The sequence below is a fragment of the Malaclemys terrapin genome, chromosome 1 (genome assembly GCF_027887155.1).
Source record: "Malaclemys terrapin pileata isolate rMalTer1 chromosome 1, rMalTer1.hap1, whole genome shotgun sequence".
Classification (NCBI taxonomy): domain Eukaryota; kingdom Metazoa; phylum Chordata; order Testudines; family Emydidae; genus Malaclemys; species Malaclemys terrapin.
In genome coordinates this window covers 307374879-307395661 of record NC_071505.1, presented here as the reverse complement: position 1 = coordinate 307395661, position 20783 = coordinate 307374879, and the positions used below count along the sequence as shown (strand labels likewise).

Genomic DNA, 20783 nt, shown 5'->3' with positions numbered 1-20783 from the left:
GAGAATCTCTTCACACTGGTTACAATAACTATCCAGGCTGAAGACAAATAGCTAGAAAGGGAAGACACACACGTCTGGTATTGGAAGAAACTATACAAGAACTATTCAAGTTTATGAGATTATTCCCCTGCAGAGCTGCCAGGGTCATTGAAAGGTTGGGCTAACTGCCATGTAAATGGCACCTATGCATGTGCTAACCTAACATACCTTGCTGACCCAACTTTTCAGAATCTGGTTCTCATTCATTGTCAATATTTTTTGTTTACACCAGTTGTTTACACCAGTTCTTTCAATTTTAACTAATTCCCTGTTCTCTTTTTACTTTTCACAGCTCACCTCCAAACCTCTCTAAAAAAAACAAAACAAAACCCATTTCAGACAAATTTTCCTTGGAATTTCAGAGAACTTTAGAAAGAAGAACAGGAGTACTTGTGGCACCTTAGAGACTAACAAATTTTCTATTTCTACTTGATTCTTTCCATGTAGTTTATGCACATTGAACTCTTGATGCACTAAGACCTTTTCACAGACGAGGAGACTCCCAACAAGATTTTATGCTTCGGCATTCACAAAATAATGTACAGGTGTTAAAAATTACCATTTAAATATTTTGGCTGTACTTATTCACATACTGCTCACCCTGCACCCTGTATAGCAGATAAATTAAGTGAGATCTGAATTGTGTGCTAGTGCAATGCACTGGTGAATGTGTGGCTGGATATGCACAGATCTTCCTCTGTGCCAAAGCCCCAGAAAGTGTGAGTTTGTTACAGCCCCCAGCTAGAGATCCATGTATCTTTAGCTCAAGCTGTAGCAACTCATGCTTTTAGTTCTGGAGGTCCCTGATTCAGTCCACAGTGTGTCAGCCACTGTCACCTTAGCACCTTGGATTGGCTGACGTCTAATTTGTGACTGAAAGGACATGTGGCCATGTTGCCATAACTGAGATCGGTGCTGACGCTGGAGTTGGAGGTTGAGAGCTGCCAGCAGGATGTTCTCAACTTTGCAATTTGCGCCTTCCCATGGTCTGCCGGAGCTCAGACTCCTTCAGCTTAAAGGAGTACTTCAAAACCCAGGTTTTGTTTCCACTCAGGCATTTGAAGACTGGATGGCTAGGGGATGGAAGGTTCTATGGATATTTATTTAGGCATGGCCAGTCGTTTCTGTTATCTCCTATTGTGCATTTTAATGTATGGGATAGGTGTCCCATGCATAGGAGAAACACCAATAGGTCTTTTTATAAATTTGAAGAAAAGAAGTAAAACAGAGTGGGTTAGAGGAAAACTCAAACAGGACAATATGGGCTCATTTCTGCCCTCATTTGCACAGGCAGTTGCCCCTTGGTAAGTGAGAATTGAATTAGGCTATGGGAAAGATGGATGCCTAAGGTTAGACTCCTGAGTCCATAGTTAGGCTCCTAAATAACAATACCTAAGTCTTGTATAGCGTTTTCATCAGTAGATGAATAAATACAATAAATAAGTGTGAGGTGGGACTCTGGGAGGGGCCCAGAGCTCGGGCTGCAGCCTGAGCCTGAACATGTACACAACTAAACAGCCCATTAGCCTGAGCCCTGCAAGCCTGAATCAGCTGGCATGGGCCAGGCACAGGTGTCTAATTGCAGTGTAGACATACTCTTAGGCATTGCTGTAATACTTCTAAATAACAGTACTACTAATAAAGCTCCCATTAATTTCAGGAGGGACTACTGGGTGCTCAGCACCTTTGCAATTGGCCACTTATTTAGATGCTTCAGAATGGACTCAGGAAACTAATTTTAGGCTCCCAGGTTTGAAAATCTTGGCCTTTGTTTTTATTTTATGTTCTATAGTATCTCAGTTCCTAAGAAATACAAAGCAACCCTATGTGTACTACAGATAAAACGACTGAAAGTACTCCACTGCTGGAGTCTAATCATACGGAAAGCCAGGTAATAGCAATTTTAGATCTTGATGATAATTCACCTGAAGAACAATAACAGCTCACTAACAATCAAGTGTAGAGTTGCCCTGCAGAACTGCAATACATGGTCAGCTGCCTGTCTGTAGGCTCTAATTACAAACACATCTAGTTTGATAAACACAAAGGCAATGTGCTGTGTGTTAATACCGTAACAAGCATATTACCTAGTTTCAGCCTTTCCCTTGCAAATTCCCACTTGCTGGCATCAAATGGAAGACGTTCACATTGTTCATCTAAGGGGACTTCATCAGGATCCATTATGATTGACAGGTAATTGGTCTTTATTTCGGAAGAATAAGGCTAGGAAATCAAGAACATTTCAAAGTCACCACCAGATGGAAAACAGAAGTGGGCAGCAGCTTCTGGTTTTGGTCAAGGCTTGCAAGTTGATTAGATCTGACAGATGCACATAAAGCACCTCCCCCCATAAGGACGTATGTTTCACACTCCAATATAAAATCGGTTAAAAATTCTGTTATTTAATGTTGTGACATTTTTCTTTTTATACCAGCCCTTCCTCCTCCTTTTTCTCATACATAATGCTGTCAGTTTCTCCAATTAAATCCATATGAATTCTCACGCAAATAATTGCCATGGGATATAGACTCTGTACTTTAAAGAAGTAAGAAGTATTTTCAGAAACGGACTCAACACCATTGCTGAAAATAACTTTTGCTGAATGATTGTACAACCTCCCCTCCCCCAAAAAAACCATCCCCCGACAACCCCTCTGCCACCTCCACTCCTCTCCTCCACCATTTGTACATGCAACAGATGGGAGTTCAACTGTCAGTGGTTTTTTCTTTTGTGACTTCAACAGAGAAAGGTCAGATGTGGTTTGAGCTGTGCAAGACTTAGACTTAGTCTGTACTGAACTGTATGTTACAGTTTTCAAATACTCAGAAATTCTTAATGAGATTTCGGCCCAGAAAAGCATCCTCCCCAAAACAAATTGCTGCCTTCCCATGAGAAATGTAAGGAATCACATTCCTTCTAAAGGTTTATAGCTGTACATCAGTTTGCATTTTGAAACTTATTTTCTTCTGTGAGCATGCAGAGTTACCAATAACCTCAGCTAGATTTCTGCATAGTCATAGGAAGCGCTTGTATTTGTGTGGCAAAGGGAAAATCTCGGCCTGTATAAAGTCTGTCTTCATGGCTATGGGCTGGAAGTTGTGCAAGCTTCATGGAAATGAGCATCAGGGTGCTTTCCATCTAGCCATGCCAAAACAGCAATAGACTATTGTCGCCTACATCTTACACCCACATCCACATACTTCCAATTCCTACTCAAGCTGCTCTGTAGCTTGCAGCTCGCCTCCTCCATTGCCAGGAATTGTCCTCCTTCCTGAAAACGTTTTCACTACATTGCTTAAAAGGGAAAATGCACACACTGTAAGTAGGAAGACCTCAGGAAAGAAGCATGTTGAAAATTATGGGTAACTTCCTGACTCTTGTGCTGTGTCCAAAACACCCTGTAAACTTCCCTAATAGGACAACTGAGGATTCCTCCAAAGTAGGGGAATCCTTGAGTGGCACAAAGTCTGCAATATTTGCTTCTGACCTGCTGCTGCTTTCTACAGAGAGGGTGTGCCTGGGCAGGGATGGGGAAGGGCCAGGGCACATGGTGCACCAGCTGATCCTCATTGCACTTCTCCAGCTGGCACAACTTAGAAACAGCTCTTAGGCTGTCATATCACTCCCAGGATCAGAGGAGCAGTTACATGGCATAGAGCTCCCTTCTCTCTCCTTGGCTGCACTGAGCACCAAATCCTGGGCACTGTTGGAGATTCAGCCCTATATTTGTAGTAAAAGTGGAAGTAAAAGTGTGACACAGAGCAAATACATGTCGGGGGGGGTGTGCGCATGACTTTAAGAAGATGCTCTATTTCTCTGACAGCATGAAATTGTTTTTGATGTGGTAGCTGCTGTAGCTGCCACATTTCTGCCTGAGCCCTAAATATGAAGTTGTAGCTTAGAGCTAATTTTTATATTCCAGCCATAAATCTTTAAGACTAGGGATTTATAACAGAAACTTAGAGAACCTTAAATAGAGAATCCTGAATGGAAACCTTTGAATGGGAAGAGGCCTTTACTATGTTACCTAGAAGTTGGCCTCCCTGGTTTTGTGGCATGTGAGTGTCCAGACCGGTAGCAATATTTTAAAATTCTGCAAATTTTATTTATAATACTTAACCATTTCCCAACTGTTGTTTAGTCCATTACTAATTATTCTGTCCATAATGACATGTGGGAATAATTGGTCCTTATCCCCTTTATAAGATCTCTTTATCTATTTGTAGTCCATTATATTTCCCTTCTCTCCTCACTCTCCTTTTTGCTAGACTTAAACGTGCCGGGTTCTCTTTATTGTGTGTGTGTGTGTGTGTGTGTGTGTGTGTAGTGCTGGGGTGGAAAGAGAAGGAGAATACACATTGAAATACAGTGACTGAAACAATGGTTTTAAAGGTCTAGCCCTGCATTCTCACAAAATCAATGGCAGTTTTCAGTGTCCAGAACAAAATGCAGCACTGGGCCTTAAATTGCCTCAGGGCAGGTCTATACTTAATAGACTGCATCAGTGCTGCTGCACTGCTGTAGCGCTTAAGTGAAAATGCTACTACGCCAATGGGAGAGCTTCTCCCATCAGTGTAGTTATTCCACTTCCCTGAAAGGCAGTAGCTATGTTGATGGGAGAAGCTCTCCTGCAGACATAGCACTGCTTACACCAGCGCAGCGGTTAGGGCGGTAGAACTACGACACTCAGGGGTGTGGCTTTTTCACACCCCTGAGCGATGTAGTTATACTGATATAAGTTTGTAGTGCAGACCTGTCCTAAGATCATGTTTTTTTAAGGCATGGGCTGCAGAGTACTCCTGGGGGCATTCTGCGCCAAAAAATTACAAATGCTGCACACAATATTTTAAAATTCTGCAAATTTTATTTGTCAAAATAACACTACATAATCATACCAGTTTCAATTATTTTGGTAATTTATTTCAAAATACTTGTCAGCAGGCATGTCTGTAACAATACAGACACAAACAAAAATTCCCCTGGGAGTAGAGAGTTAAAGAAACCCCTACCACAACCCAGTTCCTGCCCCCTTCATTCCCCCCAGTCCCCAGAGCCCAGCCGGCGGGCTAGACACCCACAACCCCTCCCCCACCAGAGCCCAGCCATGGTGCCTCACCCAGCAATACACTCAAGCCCTCTCCCCAGTCACGGCCCCCCCTTGCCCAGACACCCGCACCGCCTCCTCCCCGGAGCCCAGCCACAGGGCCCTCCAGCCAGATACCTGCACACCTCCTCCCTCAGAGCCCCGCCGTGGAACCCCCCCTTGCCCAGACACCCACACACCCTCCCCCACAAAGCCTAAGGATCCAGAGGGAGAAACAGCCTGATGCTCAGTCCCAGGCTTGCACAGAATTTCCTGTGTGCCGCCTTCTCCTTCCCTCAGGGCATGCTGGGAACTGCAGCTGCCAGGAACCCTCTAGCTCCCTCTCCCTCCCACCAGCAGTGTCTTCTATGTGTGAGCTGGGCTCTGCTGAGTCCAGTGGCCCCTAGTGACAGCCCAGCAGCACTGCAGCTCATTTCTGTGGGGGGAAAGGAAATTCTGCACGGACATTGATTTCTGCAAAATTCTGCATTGCGCAGTGCCGCAGAATTCCCTCAGGAGTAGAAGAAGCAACGTCTTGTAGTCAGACCTTGACTTGATTTGCCTGAATTTGCTCAGACATAAAGACTGTAGGCCTGAGTGGTCTACACTTAAAATTTAGGTGATATTGTATAGAATCTGGGAGACACTTTAGGATATTATCATAGAATCATAGACTTTAAGGTCAGAAGGGTCCATTATGATAGTCTCTAGTCTGACCTCCTGCACAACGCAGGTCACAGAATCTCACCCACCCACTGCTGTATCAAACCCCTAACCTATGTCTGAGCTATTGAAGTCCTCAAATCGTGGTTTAAAGACTTCAAGGTGCAGAGAATCCTCCAGCAAGTGACCCATGCCCCATGCCATAGAGGAAGGCGAAAAATCCCCAGGGCCTCTGCCAATCTGCCCTGGAGGAAAATTCCTTCCCGACCCCACATATGGCAATCAACTAAACCCTGAGCATGTGGGCAAGACTTACCAGCCAGACGCCCAGGAAAGAATTCTCTGTAGTAACTCTGATCCCACCCCATCTAACATCCCATCACAGGCCATTGGGCATATTTACTGCTAATAGTCAAAGATCAATTAATTGCCAAAATTAGGGTATCCCATCATACCATCCCCTCCATAAACTTATCAAGCTTAGTCTTGAAGCCAGATATGTCTTTTGCCCCCACTGCTCCCCTTGGCAGGCTGTTCCAGAACTTCACTCCTCTGATGGTTAGAAACTTTCGTCTAATTTCAAGTCCAAACTTCCTGATGGCCAGTTTATAGCCATTTGTTCTTGTGTCCACATTGGTACTGAGCTTAAATAATTCCTCTCCCTCCCTGGTATGTATCCCTCTGATATATTTATTTAGAGCAAACATATCTCCCCTCAGCCTTCTTTGGTTAGGCTAAACAAGCCAAGCTCTTTGAGTCTCCTTTCATAAGACAGATTTTCCATTCCTTGGATCATCCTAGTAGTCCTTCTTTGTACCTGTTCCAGTTTGAATTCATCCTTAAACATGGGAGACCAGAACTGCACACAGTATTCCAGATGAGGTCTCACCAGTGCCTTGTATAACAGTACTAACACCTCCTTATCTCTACTGGAAATACCTTGCCTGATGTATCCCAAGACCGCATTAGATTTTTTTCATGGCCATATCATATTGGCGGCTCATAGTCCTCCTGTGATCAACCAATACTCCGAGGTCCTTCTCCTCCTCTGTTACTTCCAACTGATGTGTCCTCAGTTTATAACAAAAATTCTTGTTATTAATCCCTAAATGCATGACCTTGCACTTTTCACTATTAAATTTCATCCTCTTACTATTACTCCAGTTTACAAGGTCATCCAGATCTTCCTGTATGATATCCTGGTCCTTCTTTGTATTGGCAATACCTCCTAGCTTTGTGTCATCCGCATACTGTATTAGCACATTCCCACTTTTTGTGCCAAGGTCAGTAATAAAAAGATTAAATAAGATTGGTCCCAAAACCGATCCCTGAGGAACTCCACTAGTAACCTCCCTCCAGCCTGACAGTTCACCTTTCAGTATGACCCATTGTAGTCTCCCCTTTAACCAGTTCCTTATCCATCTTTCAATTTTCATATTGATCCCCATCTTTTCCAATTTAGCTAATAATTTCCCATGTGGAACTGTATCAAATGCCTTACTGAAATCGAGGTAAATTAGATCCACTGTGTTTCCTTTGTCTAAACGATCTGTTACTTTCTCAAAGAAGGAGATAAGTTTGGTTTGGCACAATCTACCTTTTGTAAAACCATGTTGTATTTTGTCCCAATTACCATTGACCTCAATGTCCTTAACTACTTTCTCCTTCAAATTTTTTTTCCAAGACCTTGCATACTACAGATGTCAAACTAACACTGTAGTTACCTGGATCACTTTTTCCCCGTTTTTTAAAAATAGGAACTATGTTAGCAATTCTCCAGTCATACGGTACAACCCCTGAGTTTACAGATTCATTAAAAATTCTTGCGAATGGGCTTGCAATTTCATGTGCCAGTTCCTTTAACATTCTTGGATGAAGATTATCTGGGCCCCTCCGATTTAGTCCCATTAAGCTGTTCGAGTTTGGCTTCTGCCTCGGATGTGGTAATATCTACCTCCATATCCTCATTCCCATTTGTCATCCTACCATTATCCCTAAGCTCCTCATTAGCCTCATTAAAGACTGAGGCAAAGTATTTGTTTAGATATTGGGCCATGCCTAGATTATCCTTAACCTCCACTCCATCCTCAGTGTTTAGTGGTCCCACTTCTTCTCTCTTTGTTTTCTTCTTATTTATATGGCTATAGAACCTTTTACTATTGGTTTTAATTCCCTTTGCAAGGTCCAACTCTACATGGCTTTTGGCCTGTCTCACTTTATCCCTGCATGTTCTGACCTCAATAAGGTAGCTGTACTTGCTGATCCCTCCCATCTTCCACTCCTTGTAGGCTTTTTGCTTTTTCTTAATCACCTCTCTGAGATGCTTGCTCATCCAGCTTGGTCTACAACTCCTGCCTATGAATTTTTCCCCCTTTCTTGGGATGCAGGCTTCTGATAATTTCTGCAACTTTGACTTGAAGTAATTCCAGGCCTCCTCCGCCGTTAGATCCACAATTTCTTCAGTCAAATCCACTTCCCTAACTAATTCCCTTATTTTTTTAAAGTTAGCCCTTTTGAAATAAAAAAACCTAGTCACAGATCTATTTTTGTTTATCCTTCCATCTAGTTTGAACTGAATTAGCTCATGATCGCTCGAACCAAGGTTGTCCCCTACACCCATTTCTTCTATGGGGTCCTCACTACTCACCAAAACCAAATCTAAAATGGCATCCCCTCTTGTTGGTTTAGCAACTACTTGGTGAAGGAATCCATCAGCTATCGCATCCAGGAAAATCTGAGCCCTATTATTATTACTAGCACTTGTCCTCCAGTCTATATCTGGGAAATTAGTCTCCCATGATCACACAATTCCCATTAGTATTTACTTTGTTATAAAGAGGTCTCTATCCATATCCAAATCAGATCCCGGTGGTCTATAGGACACCCCAAGCACTATCCCAAGGAGGCTCTAGTAGCTTTCTTGTCCATGTGATTTTTACCCAGACAGACTATGTCTTATCCATTCCACCACTTCTTATTTCTTTAGAGTCTATCTCATCGTTGATATATAATGCTACTCCACCACCTTTGCCTTTATTTCTGTCTTTCCTAAACAGCACACACCCTTCAATACCTGTACTCCAGTCATGACTACTATTCCGCCATGTTTCTGTTATTCATTCCCTATAATATCTGGTTTCACTTCCTGCATCAGTAACTCTAGTTCCTCCATTTTGTTACCTAGGCTCCTCGCATTGGTGTACAAACATCTTAATTTTTGCTGTTTGGCTTCACTCACATTCTTTACCCGATTAGGCACAGATATTTTACCACCAGTATCACCTATTAGACTGGTATCTACACTACTCTTCCTCCTTATGTCCATTCTCCTACCCATGGCTGTATCCTTTCTTACTTCGTTTTCTTCCCTCTCAATGTTAAAATCTGGCATGGAGATTACCTGGACATCTCCCAACCATCTCCTCCAAATTCCTAGTTTCTTTAAACTTTCTCTCTTAATCAGTTGTGCCAGCCTCCACCCTAGAAGTCTATTTCCCTCCCTACTGAGGTGAAGTCCATCTCGAGAGAACAGTCCTCCATCCATGAATGCCTCCCAATGGCCATACATCCCAAAGCCCTCCTTATAGCACCACTGCCTGAGCCATCAGTTGATTGTCATAATCTTGTCACACCTTGTTGCCCTTCTCTAGGAACAGGCAAAATCCCACTGAAGATAACCTGAGCCTCGATTTCCTTAAGCGTCTTCCCCAGCCTGGCATAGTCTACCTTGATACATTCCAGCGAGAATCTAGCTGTATCATTTGTTTCCACATGACGGACAATCAGTGGATTTTTTCCTTGCTCCCGTTAGGATCCTCTTCAGCCTCAGGTCCATGTCCTGTATCTTAACACCCAGCAGACAGCACACCCTTCTGTTCTCTGGACCAGCTCTGGTTACAGGCCTGTCTATTCTTCTCAGTAAGGAGTCCCCAATCACGTAGACCTGCCTTTTCCTGGTGATGGTGCGATTCTCTGGTCTATCCCCTGTTCCCTCTGGCTGCAAGTCCTCTCAATTCCTATTCTCCCTTGCAATCCTCTGCAACCCATCCCATGTCCTCCTGGGGCTCATATTTGGTGGTGGTATCTCCATTGACTCTTCCCCTCTTCCTATAGGACTAGCTGCTTTTCTCTTCTTCCTTGCCCTCTCACCTTCAGTGGTCACCTGCTGTGCCCCTTCTTCATTTTCCAGCTCTGTAAACCTGTTCCTGAGCTCTATTTCTCCTTCACTAGCCTGTCTTTTCCTCTGCCTGGTTCTCTTAGTCACATGCTTCCACTGTCCACTTTCCTCACCCAGCAGTCTCCCCTCAGAGTTCTTTGGTCCTGCTTCCATCTGCAAGTCTGAGCTTTTCCCTTCAGCCTCCTCGTGTTTTTGCTCCATCATCTGCTCGAACCCCCTTCTAAACTCAACCAGAGTTTCCACCTGCATCTCCAAATCCTTGATCTTTTCTTCCATCAGCTCTATCAGGCAGCACTTCATGCAGACAAAACTCTTTTCAGGTACCCCCTTCAGGATCATATACATGCTGCAGCTTCCACATCCAGTCATCTTCATTGTGTCTTCCACTGCTTGGGTCACTACCACTGCTGCCTCTGTATCTGTCATAGCCTTCCCCTCTAAATCCTGTTTAGTCCGGGAAACACAAACCAAACCAAAACACCACTAGCCACAGCAAAAAAAAAAAAAAAAACCCCAACGAGCACCAAAACACTGCCAGAACACCACACACTCCCTTCACTAGCCTGTCTGTTCCTCTGCCTGCCTCGCTTAGTCTCCCCTTGCAAACTCCCCTTGCAAACTCCCACTCAAACTCCCCTGTTTACAGCTCTGTTTGCAGACTCCTGTGCTGCTGCAGCTGTCTGTGAATACCAATGTTGTAAAATTGCAATGAGTTGTGCCAGATATGCCATGTAAGGTATCTGCAAAAATGTTATAATTTGCCAAGTCTGATAATCTTGTTTTTATGTGTGTATCACCTTTGTATTATGAGTTATAGATATGTAGGGCATATCTGTATTTCTAAACTTGTGCTGTGTCTCTGGGTGACACCCTCAGACAGAATGGCATCAGCACTGAGCCAGCTTGATGGCCCACCAAGGGCCATCGACTATATAATGAACCCATTGAAAGGAACCAGCAACTACACCTTATAACTCAGCAAGGCATGTAAGGCATGCCTATGGACAGAACTCTAAGGTTTTTCCATACCATGTGCTGGACAGCTTGTGTTTGGAACAAAGGAAGTACAAGCCACAAGGCAAAAGGAATATATAAAGCAGCTGCATCATCTCCATTTTGTCTTCAGTCCCGCTTCTTACCTCTGGAGGAACTTTGCTACAAACTGGAGCTCTGAACAAAGGACTGAATGACGTCTCCAAGCTGTGAATGTATTCCAGAGGGACTTTCAAGCCAGAAAACTCACCAATACTGCTAGGAACCTGATATATGGACTTTGAAGTCTTTGTATGTATGTGACTGCTTTACCATGTGACATCTCTCTTCTTGTTCTTTCTTTTTTCTTTATAATAAACCTTTAGTTTTAGACACTAAAGGATTGGCTGGCAGCATGGTATTTTGGGTAAGATCCAACCTAATATTGACCTGGCAATGTGGCTGACCCTTTGGGATCAGAAGAACATTTTGTATAGTGAACAGAGTTTTAAAACAACTTCTCACTATACTGGACTTAGCTGCTGATTGGGAGCCAGAGAACTGGAATGTAATAAGGAAGCTGTGTGATTTTGTTGTTGTTGTTGTTGCTTGATAACCAGTGTGGGGGATCAGAAGCACAGTTTATGATTGGTTGGGGAGTTTAACTTCAGTGTTACTCACCAGCCTTGGGAGTATCTGCTCTCCCTTTTGCAGCCTGCCCTGACCTTGGCATTTCCAGTGAGGGCTGCACTAGGCACCACTGGGTCACAACTCCATAGAGATGTAGCTGTGCCAATCTAACCCCCAATGTGGCCACAGCTAGGTCAATGGGAAAATGCTTCTGTCAACCTAGTTACCGTCGTTGGGAGGTGGAGTTCCTACAGCGACATAAAAACCTCTTCCATCGGTATAGGAAGAGTCTACACTACGGGATTATGCCAACATAGCTACAGCACCATAGCTATGCCGGCATAGCCTCTATAGCATAGACATGGCCTCAGTTAAACTAAGGCCTTGGCTACACTTGCAAGTTACAGCGCTGTAAAGCCTCCTTCAGCGCTGTAACTCACTCCCCGTCCACACTGGCAGGGCACTTGCAGCGCTGTATCTCCCTGAGTACACCGCTGCAGGTACTCCACCTCCTCGAGAAGCATAAGCGATACAGCGGCGTGGCTACAACTCTCCCCTGTGAGTGTGTACCAGGAATCAACCTGCAGCGCTGTACTGATCACCTTGTCAAGTGGCCAATCCTGTCCATTGTTGTGACCGGCTGCAGGAATGCGGAAGTGCCGGTTTCAAAGCTCGTACCACAGAGAAAAAGCAAACAGTTTGATGTTTGCTTTGAGTGAGTGAATGAATGAGCAGGGGGCCGGGAGTTTGGAACTTGCAAAATAGAGTGCTGACACGCTCCAAAAAGCACACTCTCTCCCCCCCACACTCCTTGTCACACTCCACCCCCCATCCTCCCGTTTTGAAAAGCACGTTGCAGCCACATGAATGCTGGGATAGCTGCCCATAATGCACCGCTCCCAACACAGCTGCAAATGTTGCAAGTGTGGCCACGCCACTGCGCTGGCAGCTGTCAGTGTGGACAGACTGCAGCGCTTTTCCCTACTCAGCTGTACGAAGACAGGTTTACCTCACAGCGCTGTACAGCTGCAAGTGTAGCCAAGGCCTAAGATTACTTTACACCACGTGGCAGTGTAAAGGGGCCCTAAAGTGGGCACAAAGTACATTTTAAGTTTACACTAAGACCCTTTTACACTGCCAGATCTCTGTAAAGTGACCTTAGTGCTTTACACTGCCAGATCTCTGTAAAGTGACCTTAGTGCTTTTCTACACACACAAGGGGTACAACTTCCCTTAGGCTACATCTACAGTACAGCACTTACATTGGTGCAGCTGCAATGCTGCGCCACTTGTGGTGGAGACACTCTAAGCCGATAGGAGAGAACTCTCCTGTCGGCTTAATAACTCCTGCCTCCGCGAGAGGCAGTAGCTATGTCCCGATGACATAGCGCTATCTACACCAGTGCTTAGGTCAGTATAATTTACGTCTCTCAGGGGTGTGGATTATTCACACCCCTGAGTGCCGTAAGTTATACCGAAATAACCCGTAGTGCAGACAAGGCTTTTGGACACAGTTATATTGATATAAAAATGCTTTATACCAGTGTAGCTACTCCTCTGAGGGAAGGGGAATAAGTTACACCAGTACAAGGCACCTTTTATCCTGGTATTACTGCATCCATGGTAGAGGTTGTACTGGTACACCTATTTCAGTAAAAAAAAATCACAGCCCTAAGTGACATAGTTACACCAGTGCAAAGACCCGGCCTTTCCAGACCCTGTTTTTCTATTTACCCTGAAGAGTCAACATTCGCAGGCACTTAGGCCCAGATCCTCAAAGGTGTCTACACCAGCATTTTTGTCGGCAAAACTTTTGTCAGTCAGGGGTGTGAAAAAAACACACCCCTGACTGACATAAGTTTCACCGACAGAAGTACCAGTGTTGACAGCGTTATGTCAGCGGGAGACACTCTCCTGCCAACATAGCTACCACTGCTCATTAGGGATGGTTTAATTATGCCAGCAGGATAGAGCAGCTACATGAAAGACCTTACAGCAGCACAGCTGCAGGTCGGTAGTGTAGACATAGCCTCACTTCGGCTGACATCAACGGGAGTTGTGTGTGTAAACATCTTTGAGGCTCTAGACCTTAGCAGCTGATTCACTCCTGCTTTGCACCTTCTGTAGTGATTTACAGTCCAAAGTGATTAGCATTTTGCACCCACTTTGCACCTGGTGTAGAGGACCAGGTAAATGAATGTAATGTTCATGAATCTCATTTGCAGTAGGAACATTTTCTAACCAGAGCAATTACCAGTGCGAAAAGTGGAGCAGGGGGAAGCATAGTAATTATTCAACTGTTCTTACCCTTTTTAGCTTGCGTATAAAGAGCGTTAATAGGAGCCAGAAGAGCGTAGCAGCCACACAGGTACATGTCAGAGTTATTAGCTCCAGGTTTGATTTCTCTGATGTTCCTGGGGAAATGAAGTAACAAACATTTTATAGAACTACACTCCGAACAGCAGACTTTGCTTTCCCTGGGCATTTAAACTGTATCTGAAGAACATATCAGTAACGACCAACTTCCTTTCCAGGGATGTTAACGGCTCTCAGAACCTAGAAAAATTCACCCCCGGGACAAAACCCACTGCAATACACACACTGAAATTAAACTCTAGACACCCTTGCTGGAGAGCGTGCTAGCGCAGAGCTCAATCCTTTTTGGGGGTTGGGGAGATAGCGTAGGACAGGCAGCAAAATGCTAAGAGGTGGCTCACTTGCCTGTGACATTAGAGATGTGATGATGGAGTACCTGTTTTTCAAGAAACTGGTTGCTTTGCTGTCTATTCCCACTGCAGGGAGGAGAGCTTAGCAGCATTGCCCCAGCTATGACCAGCCTCGGCCCTCAGTGGTTCCTGTACAGCCTCTTGTGTGACTCCCACGGACATCAGTGGTGCGGGGTCAGATCCCACATGTGCCTTTCCAAGCAGCACCCCCTCTATACCACGTGATGGCTGGCAGGATCACACCCTTAGGGTAGGTCTGCGCTGCAGTTAGACACCCACAGCTGGCCCTTGCCAGCTGACTCAGGCTCAGAGGGCTCAGGCTGTGGGTCTGTTTCATTGCTGTATCGACTTCCGGGCTTGGGCTGAAGCCCGGGCTCTAGGACTCCTGGGAGTGGGAGGGCCCCGGAGCTCAGGCTCCAGCCTGAGCCTGGAAGTCTATACTGCAATGAAACAGCCCGGCAGCCCGAGTCAGCTGGCATGGGCCAGCCGCAGGTTTTTATTTGCAGTGTAGACATACCCGTAGTGAGCGTAGGGAGAGTTGATCAAAATCAATGCAGAAATTACAAATGAGAAAAACGGGAGCAGGAAGAAAATATTAAATCTCCTGCTGGTGCTTAAAAAATATCCAGAATAAAATTTCATTTCATACTGTTTCTTCGGGTCTCATAAAATGTCTTCACAGCAGAATGTTTTGCAAATGCTGTGATCATGTCACAATGATACGCTCCCTTATTGGGAGTAAATGCAAAAACCCACGCTCCGTCCCTTATTGTGATACTCTCACAATTCAGACTCAAGTGCACAGCTTTCAGATGGAGAGAGAGGGGACATGGCACAGCAGTTATGAGCATGATTTCACCATTTTTAGTTGGCCACACTTGCAGCAGTTTTGAAATTTGGCACCATATCTGACAATTGAAAGAAGGAGTGATGTCTCACTGGTGGGCTGATAGGGTAACTAAGGGGTATGTGGTGCCTAGTTTTAAACAAGTCTGCAGAGCTTTGTTCAGTGTTTGAATTGTTTTCTGCAGCGGTGACAAGTCTGCCATGCAGGAATTGTGAAGGTGATAATCAGATTCCTGCTCATGTCCAATATTTAAAAGACTCCTCAGGCATGTCCCTATTGGAGCTATGAGAGTAAGTTCTAGCAAAATAAAAAATATGAATACAACTACAAATTGAGATTCAAGGCATTTATTTTTCCAAACCCTGGGATGTGATTAATCTCTCTCAGGTGTGAGTACTTAAAAAAAGCAACTCAATTTCAAATACAATGCAAATGATGCTTTCCTTTATAATGTTATTATGACAAATGTGCTTTGAGCTGCAGACTATTTGTCCTTTAACATAATACAGGACCTTCTCCAGACTGTGTATTTACACATCCATATTCTTGTTTATCCTGTGAACGTGACTCAGTGCTTGTGCAGGTTACAAGGAATAGTTTCTGACATTTATTCAGCAGCAGCTGGAGGGGAAAGAGTGTCTGTCACTATTCCTTAACACAGCAAAGAGTCCTGTGGGTATTCACCCATGAAAGTTCATGCTCCAATACGTCTGTTAGTCTATAAGGTGCCACAGGACTCTTTGCTGCTTTTACAGATCCAGACTAACACGGTTACCCCTTTGATTCCTTAACACAGAAATCACGGCACCCACAAGCTGAAGTGGAACGCAGCAGCTTTTTCACCGCTACAGTATGCTATGCAATTGTTAAGAAGTGACATGAAGGAGGATAGTGTATCCATTTGAAACTGCAAGGACAATTTAGGTCAGTAGAACATCCTTATCTAAGCTGGGATTCGGCTCAATTGGCAGATTTAAGAACCCTACTCTTGTGAAGAAGTCACAGCCTCTGTAGTGAACGCAGGTAGTTAGGACGTCAGTTTCACTTCTCATCCTGACGATTTTCTCTTTCGTCTGTGAGGCAGCACATCCATGAGTGCAGTATGGTGCATGCCACGCTGTGCCCCTGGTTCAGCACTGAACCAGAAACACCAGTACCATTGCCAGCAGCTCCCAAGGCTTTTCCATCCAAGCACTGATCTGATCTGACCTAGCCCTGCTTAGCTTGGGCAGTCTGAGACACAGCCCAAGGCAGCATGGAAGCAGACTAATGACCGCCCACCATACACTCAGAGAGACTATCTATTTCATAGCCACACAAACAAAATATTAGAGTCTGTTTTCTAACCATGGGCTAGTTTCACCTCCCATTATAGTTAGGGAAAACATTCCCATTGACTTCAGTGAGTGTTGGATTGGGCTCCTATGCACAAGCTACTATAACGTGTTTGTCAATATAAAAAATGTACAAGTAAGTAGCAAACTATTGTCATGAGTTCAGACCAACTGAATAAAGTCTAGCACAATTAATAGTTCCTTTGTCATATCTCTGAGAGTCATATGAAGCTGTTCAGAGGCAGCTTTAAACCAAGCTACATTATTGTTTGTTTATTTGGGTGGAAGCCTGAATTTAACGGGGTATAAATTATAAAACTATCTCCTTCTTTTACACCTATACCCCTTCTTACATCATCCTACCCCTTCATAAACTAGCTACTTAACTGAGACACACCCCTCTGCAGTGTACATAATATCTGCAGAGCCGAACTTCAATGAGAGGGCTTTATTAAACGGTTCTCCAACTGGAGGTCTGAGCAGTGTGACAAGTGGCTGAACTGACCCCTAAGTATCAGAGGGGTAGCCATGTTAGTCTGAATCTGTAAAAAGCAACAGAGGGTCCTGTGGCACCTTATAGACTAACAGAAGTATTGGGAGCATAAGCTTTCATGGGTAAGAACCTCACTTCTTCAGATGCAAGACTTCTGTTACTCTTAAAGGTACCACAGGACCCTCTGACCCTTAAGTGTAAGCTGCAATAAGTAACTAGCACTCACTCCTTCCACAGCAAACAGTCATAGAAAATCTTCTGCATCATTTAAAAGGATCGTTTTGTCCAGGTGTAGGTGCCTCACTCTGATTTGCTATTTGTACTCATTCTTATTTCTTATTTCCCATTCAGTTCTTAAGCTGAAGGTGATTTGATGGCTTACGGTGACATTTTTATGGCTACATGTCTTCCACAGACTGTCCTACACGTGTGGCTTCCAAACTAAACAAGGACTGTGATTATTTAAAGAACGCTCTTGGATTCCGCAGTCCATTCTTCCCTTTCTGATACAAAAATAACACATTGTATTATCTGTAAGTATAAGAATTTTTTTTCAAAGGAAATAAAAAGAGCAGACAGTTTCCTTCCTGGTTATTTTGCAAACCACTTTTCCAGCCTGTTAAACATAGCCATGGACACGAGGCACTTGCCCGGCTTTCTTTCATATGCTCTACTGTACTTGGCGAGCTACTGTATGCAGATCAAAAATGTCAGTGTTTTCTGTAACACCAGCAGAAATTGTACACTATGCATTTTCGAGAATGCAGTAAAAACTAGAGTTGAGCCCAGACTCAAACCTCCGAGCCAAAGTTGTGTGAGTGGCTACAATTCCATGTCCCTCGAAAGAGGAACAGTTGTTCAGGAGATGATGAGCTGCTTGGGGATGATGGCCGGGATCACTCTTCATTTGACCATTGTCCCCTTGCTGAGACCACAGAGATTTCACGAGGGTGGGAGAGACAGGGTGAGGATGTGTTCTCCCTGAGCATGTTTTTTTTGGGGGGGAAGGGGAGCTGATTAAATGATTTGTCTCTTTCCTTTTCCAGACATCAGTGCTGGGGCGTCTTTAACTCACTGGACCCCACTTTTATTTGGCTAAAGCTTTTTATCAGAACCATCCAAAAGCGCTCTATCATCCATGAAGGACATCTATCCAGACAGGAATCCACTATCCTCCCTGTCTCCCCTGGGTCAGGCAACAAGGAGACACTGCTTCCCCAGAAACTAGCCCATAAAATGTTATCAGTAAATAACAAAATACAATTGCATTCATAATCAATTCAAGGTAATATTACATTGTCCAGACTAATTAGCTAATCTGCTGGGTGTGTTAAACTGCAAGCACTCTAAGATGAGTCATTTTTTTTAGAATGCCCACACAAATTTAAAATTACTCCCCAAAACATAGCAGGCGACAAGTCCCTATGTAGCCCTGCTCATATATACACATTGATACCTCTGACCTTTACAGCGATGAACTTGCCAATGTGCCAAAAAAGCCAAAGAACTTGCAACTAGAACATGTCAATCCTGATTTCTTTATCACATTGTATGTGTTGTGGCAGTACCCAGACAAACAGGAATGGGATTCTATTGTACTATAAGCTGTATGAAAACACAGGGAGACAGTCTTTGCCTGGAGGAGCTATTCATATTTTGCCTAATTAAAATGTCTCCTATGAAGAGAGATTGAAAAGTTTGGGACTGTTGAGTTGAGAAAAGAGGTTGTGTCAAAAGTGCACACAATAATTAATGGTACGGGGGACATTCAATGAAGTTGAAAAAGGACACGTTTAAATCTGATAAAATAAAATACTTGTTCATGCAATGCACAATTAGCCTGTGGAACTCATTGCCACAAGGCACCATCGAGGCCAAGGAATTAAAAAGAGAAGACTGGACAGTCACATGAATAGCATGAGTATCCTCAGGAGGAGTAACAATAACAACCCCTAGCTCCTATAGTAAATACCTTTGAAAGATGTGTTTATGTTTACTGGAAAACTCTTCTGGTTGGACATAGAAGCCCACTTTATATTAAACCCAAGAAAAGGAAAATATCAGAAATGTCTCTTTCCAGCTTATTGTAGCCTGAAGTGAGAAAATGAATGGGTTGGGTTTTTTATTACACTACATTTACATTTATCTTCTTCCCTGACCCTCTCTTTGTTGGATTGAAGCAATTCTTCTTCTGAGGTCAGTATAAACACATCATGAGTTAGCATTTCCCATTGGCTTCCTTTCCAACCTGGTGCATTCCCCCTGCTAAGACTTCCTTCAAACTGCTGTAGTCAGAAATCACACATGATCAACAAGCCCCTTACCTGCCTTCCTAGTCAGAGCAAGAACTCCACTTATAAGCCGCTTAGAGAAAATAAGAGGGGAAAAGAGGAAAAGTAGATCAAATAGAGAATAAGCACTTTGAGTGATTTTTGTCTTGTTTCCATCTACTGCAATGCTTTACCTTGTACAGTGACATAAGCTGCAGTCTCCACAGAACCTTTTAGGTTGGTGGCTATACACCGGTAAAGTCCTTCATCCTCCTCTTGGACTCTTTCGATAAACAGCATTTTGCTTCCTGGCGCTAAAATTATTCCTGTGGAGTGAAAGATCTTTACATGAGTGGGACGTGGCATATAAACAAAGACAACTCTTTCTGTAAAACAATCCTCTTCTGATGATTAGGGATGACCCAGACATTACATAACACCCTAGGGGGTGGATGGGTCCTTAATTCTGCATGTTGGTTTCAGAGTTACAAAGTGTTCACAGGTTCTGAGGCGCTGGTGGAAACTGGTGTTTATACAGCACTTACATTAGTAAGAAGGCTCCTTCGATGGCGATGCTCTTGAAAGTGCTTTATTTCTGGGTGTAATGCTTAGTACTGGACTTAGACCTCGATCCAGGCAAACACTTAAATGTGCTTAACTTTAAACACACAGGTCGTCGTCCCACTGAAGTCAATGGGAGTATTCACGTTGGTCCCATTGTAACCAATGTGCTCAGTACTAAGTGTTTGCAGGATTGGGTCCTATATCTGGTTTGGTGTCTTATTGCTGCAAGAGCATACTGTGGTCTGGGGATTATTATTGGTAAATGTTCTACGTTTTTTCCAGTTGCTTACGTTCCTTACAAAATAATTAGAGATGGCCAAAGCCAGAAGCTTGAACACAAACCTCCTTGGATTTTGCTACAAGGGATTGGGGATTGGATTCTAATTCCTGTAGTCAAACCTTGGTTACAGATCAGATGTAAAACCAATAGAGCCCTATTTTCCAGTTCTGGTTAGGATACGGCTGAAATCTCATTACATTTCCCCATCCGAGATTCCTACCAAATGGGGCTGAAGTCTCCCAAGAATGGTTTGCATGATTTTGGTGCCATTTTAGCTGAACATTTAGCCCCAACTGAGCCTTGAACCCAAACCCCAATGCAATGATAATCCAGCTCTAAACTGCCCCCTCCCCCAGCTCTTTTCTAGTTATGGCAAGAAAAGCAAATCCAAATCCAACACAATAACAGCTCCTGGATTTCTCATAATAGGATGTAATGCGACATGACAAATGGACCCCCCTATTACACGCAGATGAATTCCAATTCTGCTCTGGTATCCCAATACCAGATCTGTCCAGTGGTTAGGGTGCTAGCCTTGGGAGACCCATGCTCAAATTTCTTGCTCTCCCATGGATTTTCTGTGTGACCATGGGCAAAAGTAACTTAGGCACAGAGAGGCTACGTTCTCCCACTTGTAAAAGTGGGGAGGGGAAAGTTCTGCCCAACCTCACAGGGGTGTTGTCAGGATGAATATATTAAAGATTG

At 43.9% G+C, this 20783-nt stretch overlaps 1 protein-coding gene across 1 annotated transcript in view; it reads right to left on the bottom strand.

Moving 5' to 3' along the window:
- Positions 1-20783, bottom strand: part of FLT1 (fms related receptor tyrosine kinase 1) — a 146209-nt gene that overhangs the window by 29540 nt on the left and 95886 nt on the right. The window contains exons 15-17 of the mRNA XM_054015378.1: positions 19429-19560; positions 13872-13978; positions 2127-2262 (exon numbers count right to left, since the gene is read on the bottom strand). Coding sequence (XP_053871353.1) covers positions 2127-2262; positions 13872-13978; positions 19429-19560 — 375 coding nt within the window. The remainder of the gene's footprint in view (positions 1-2126; positions 2263-13871; positions 13979-19428; positions 19561-20783) is intronic.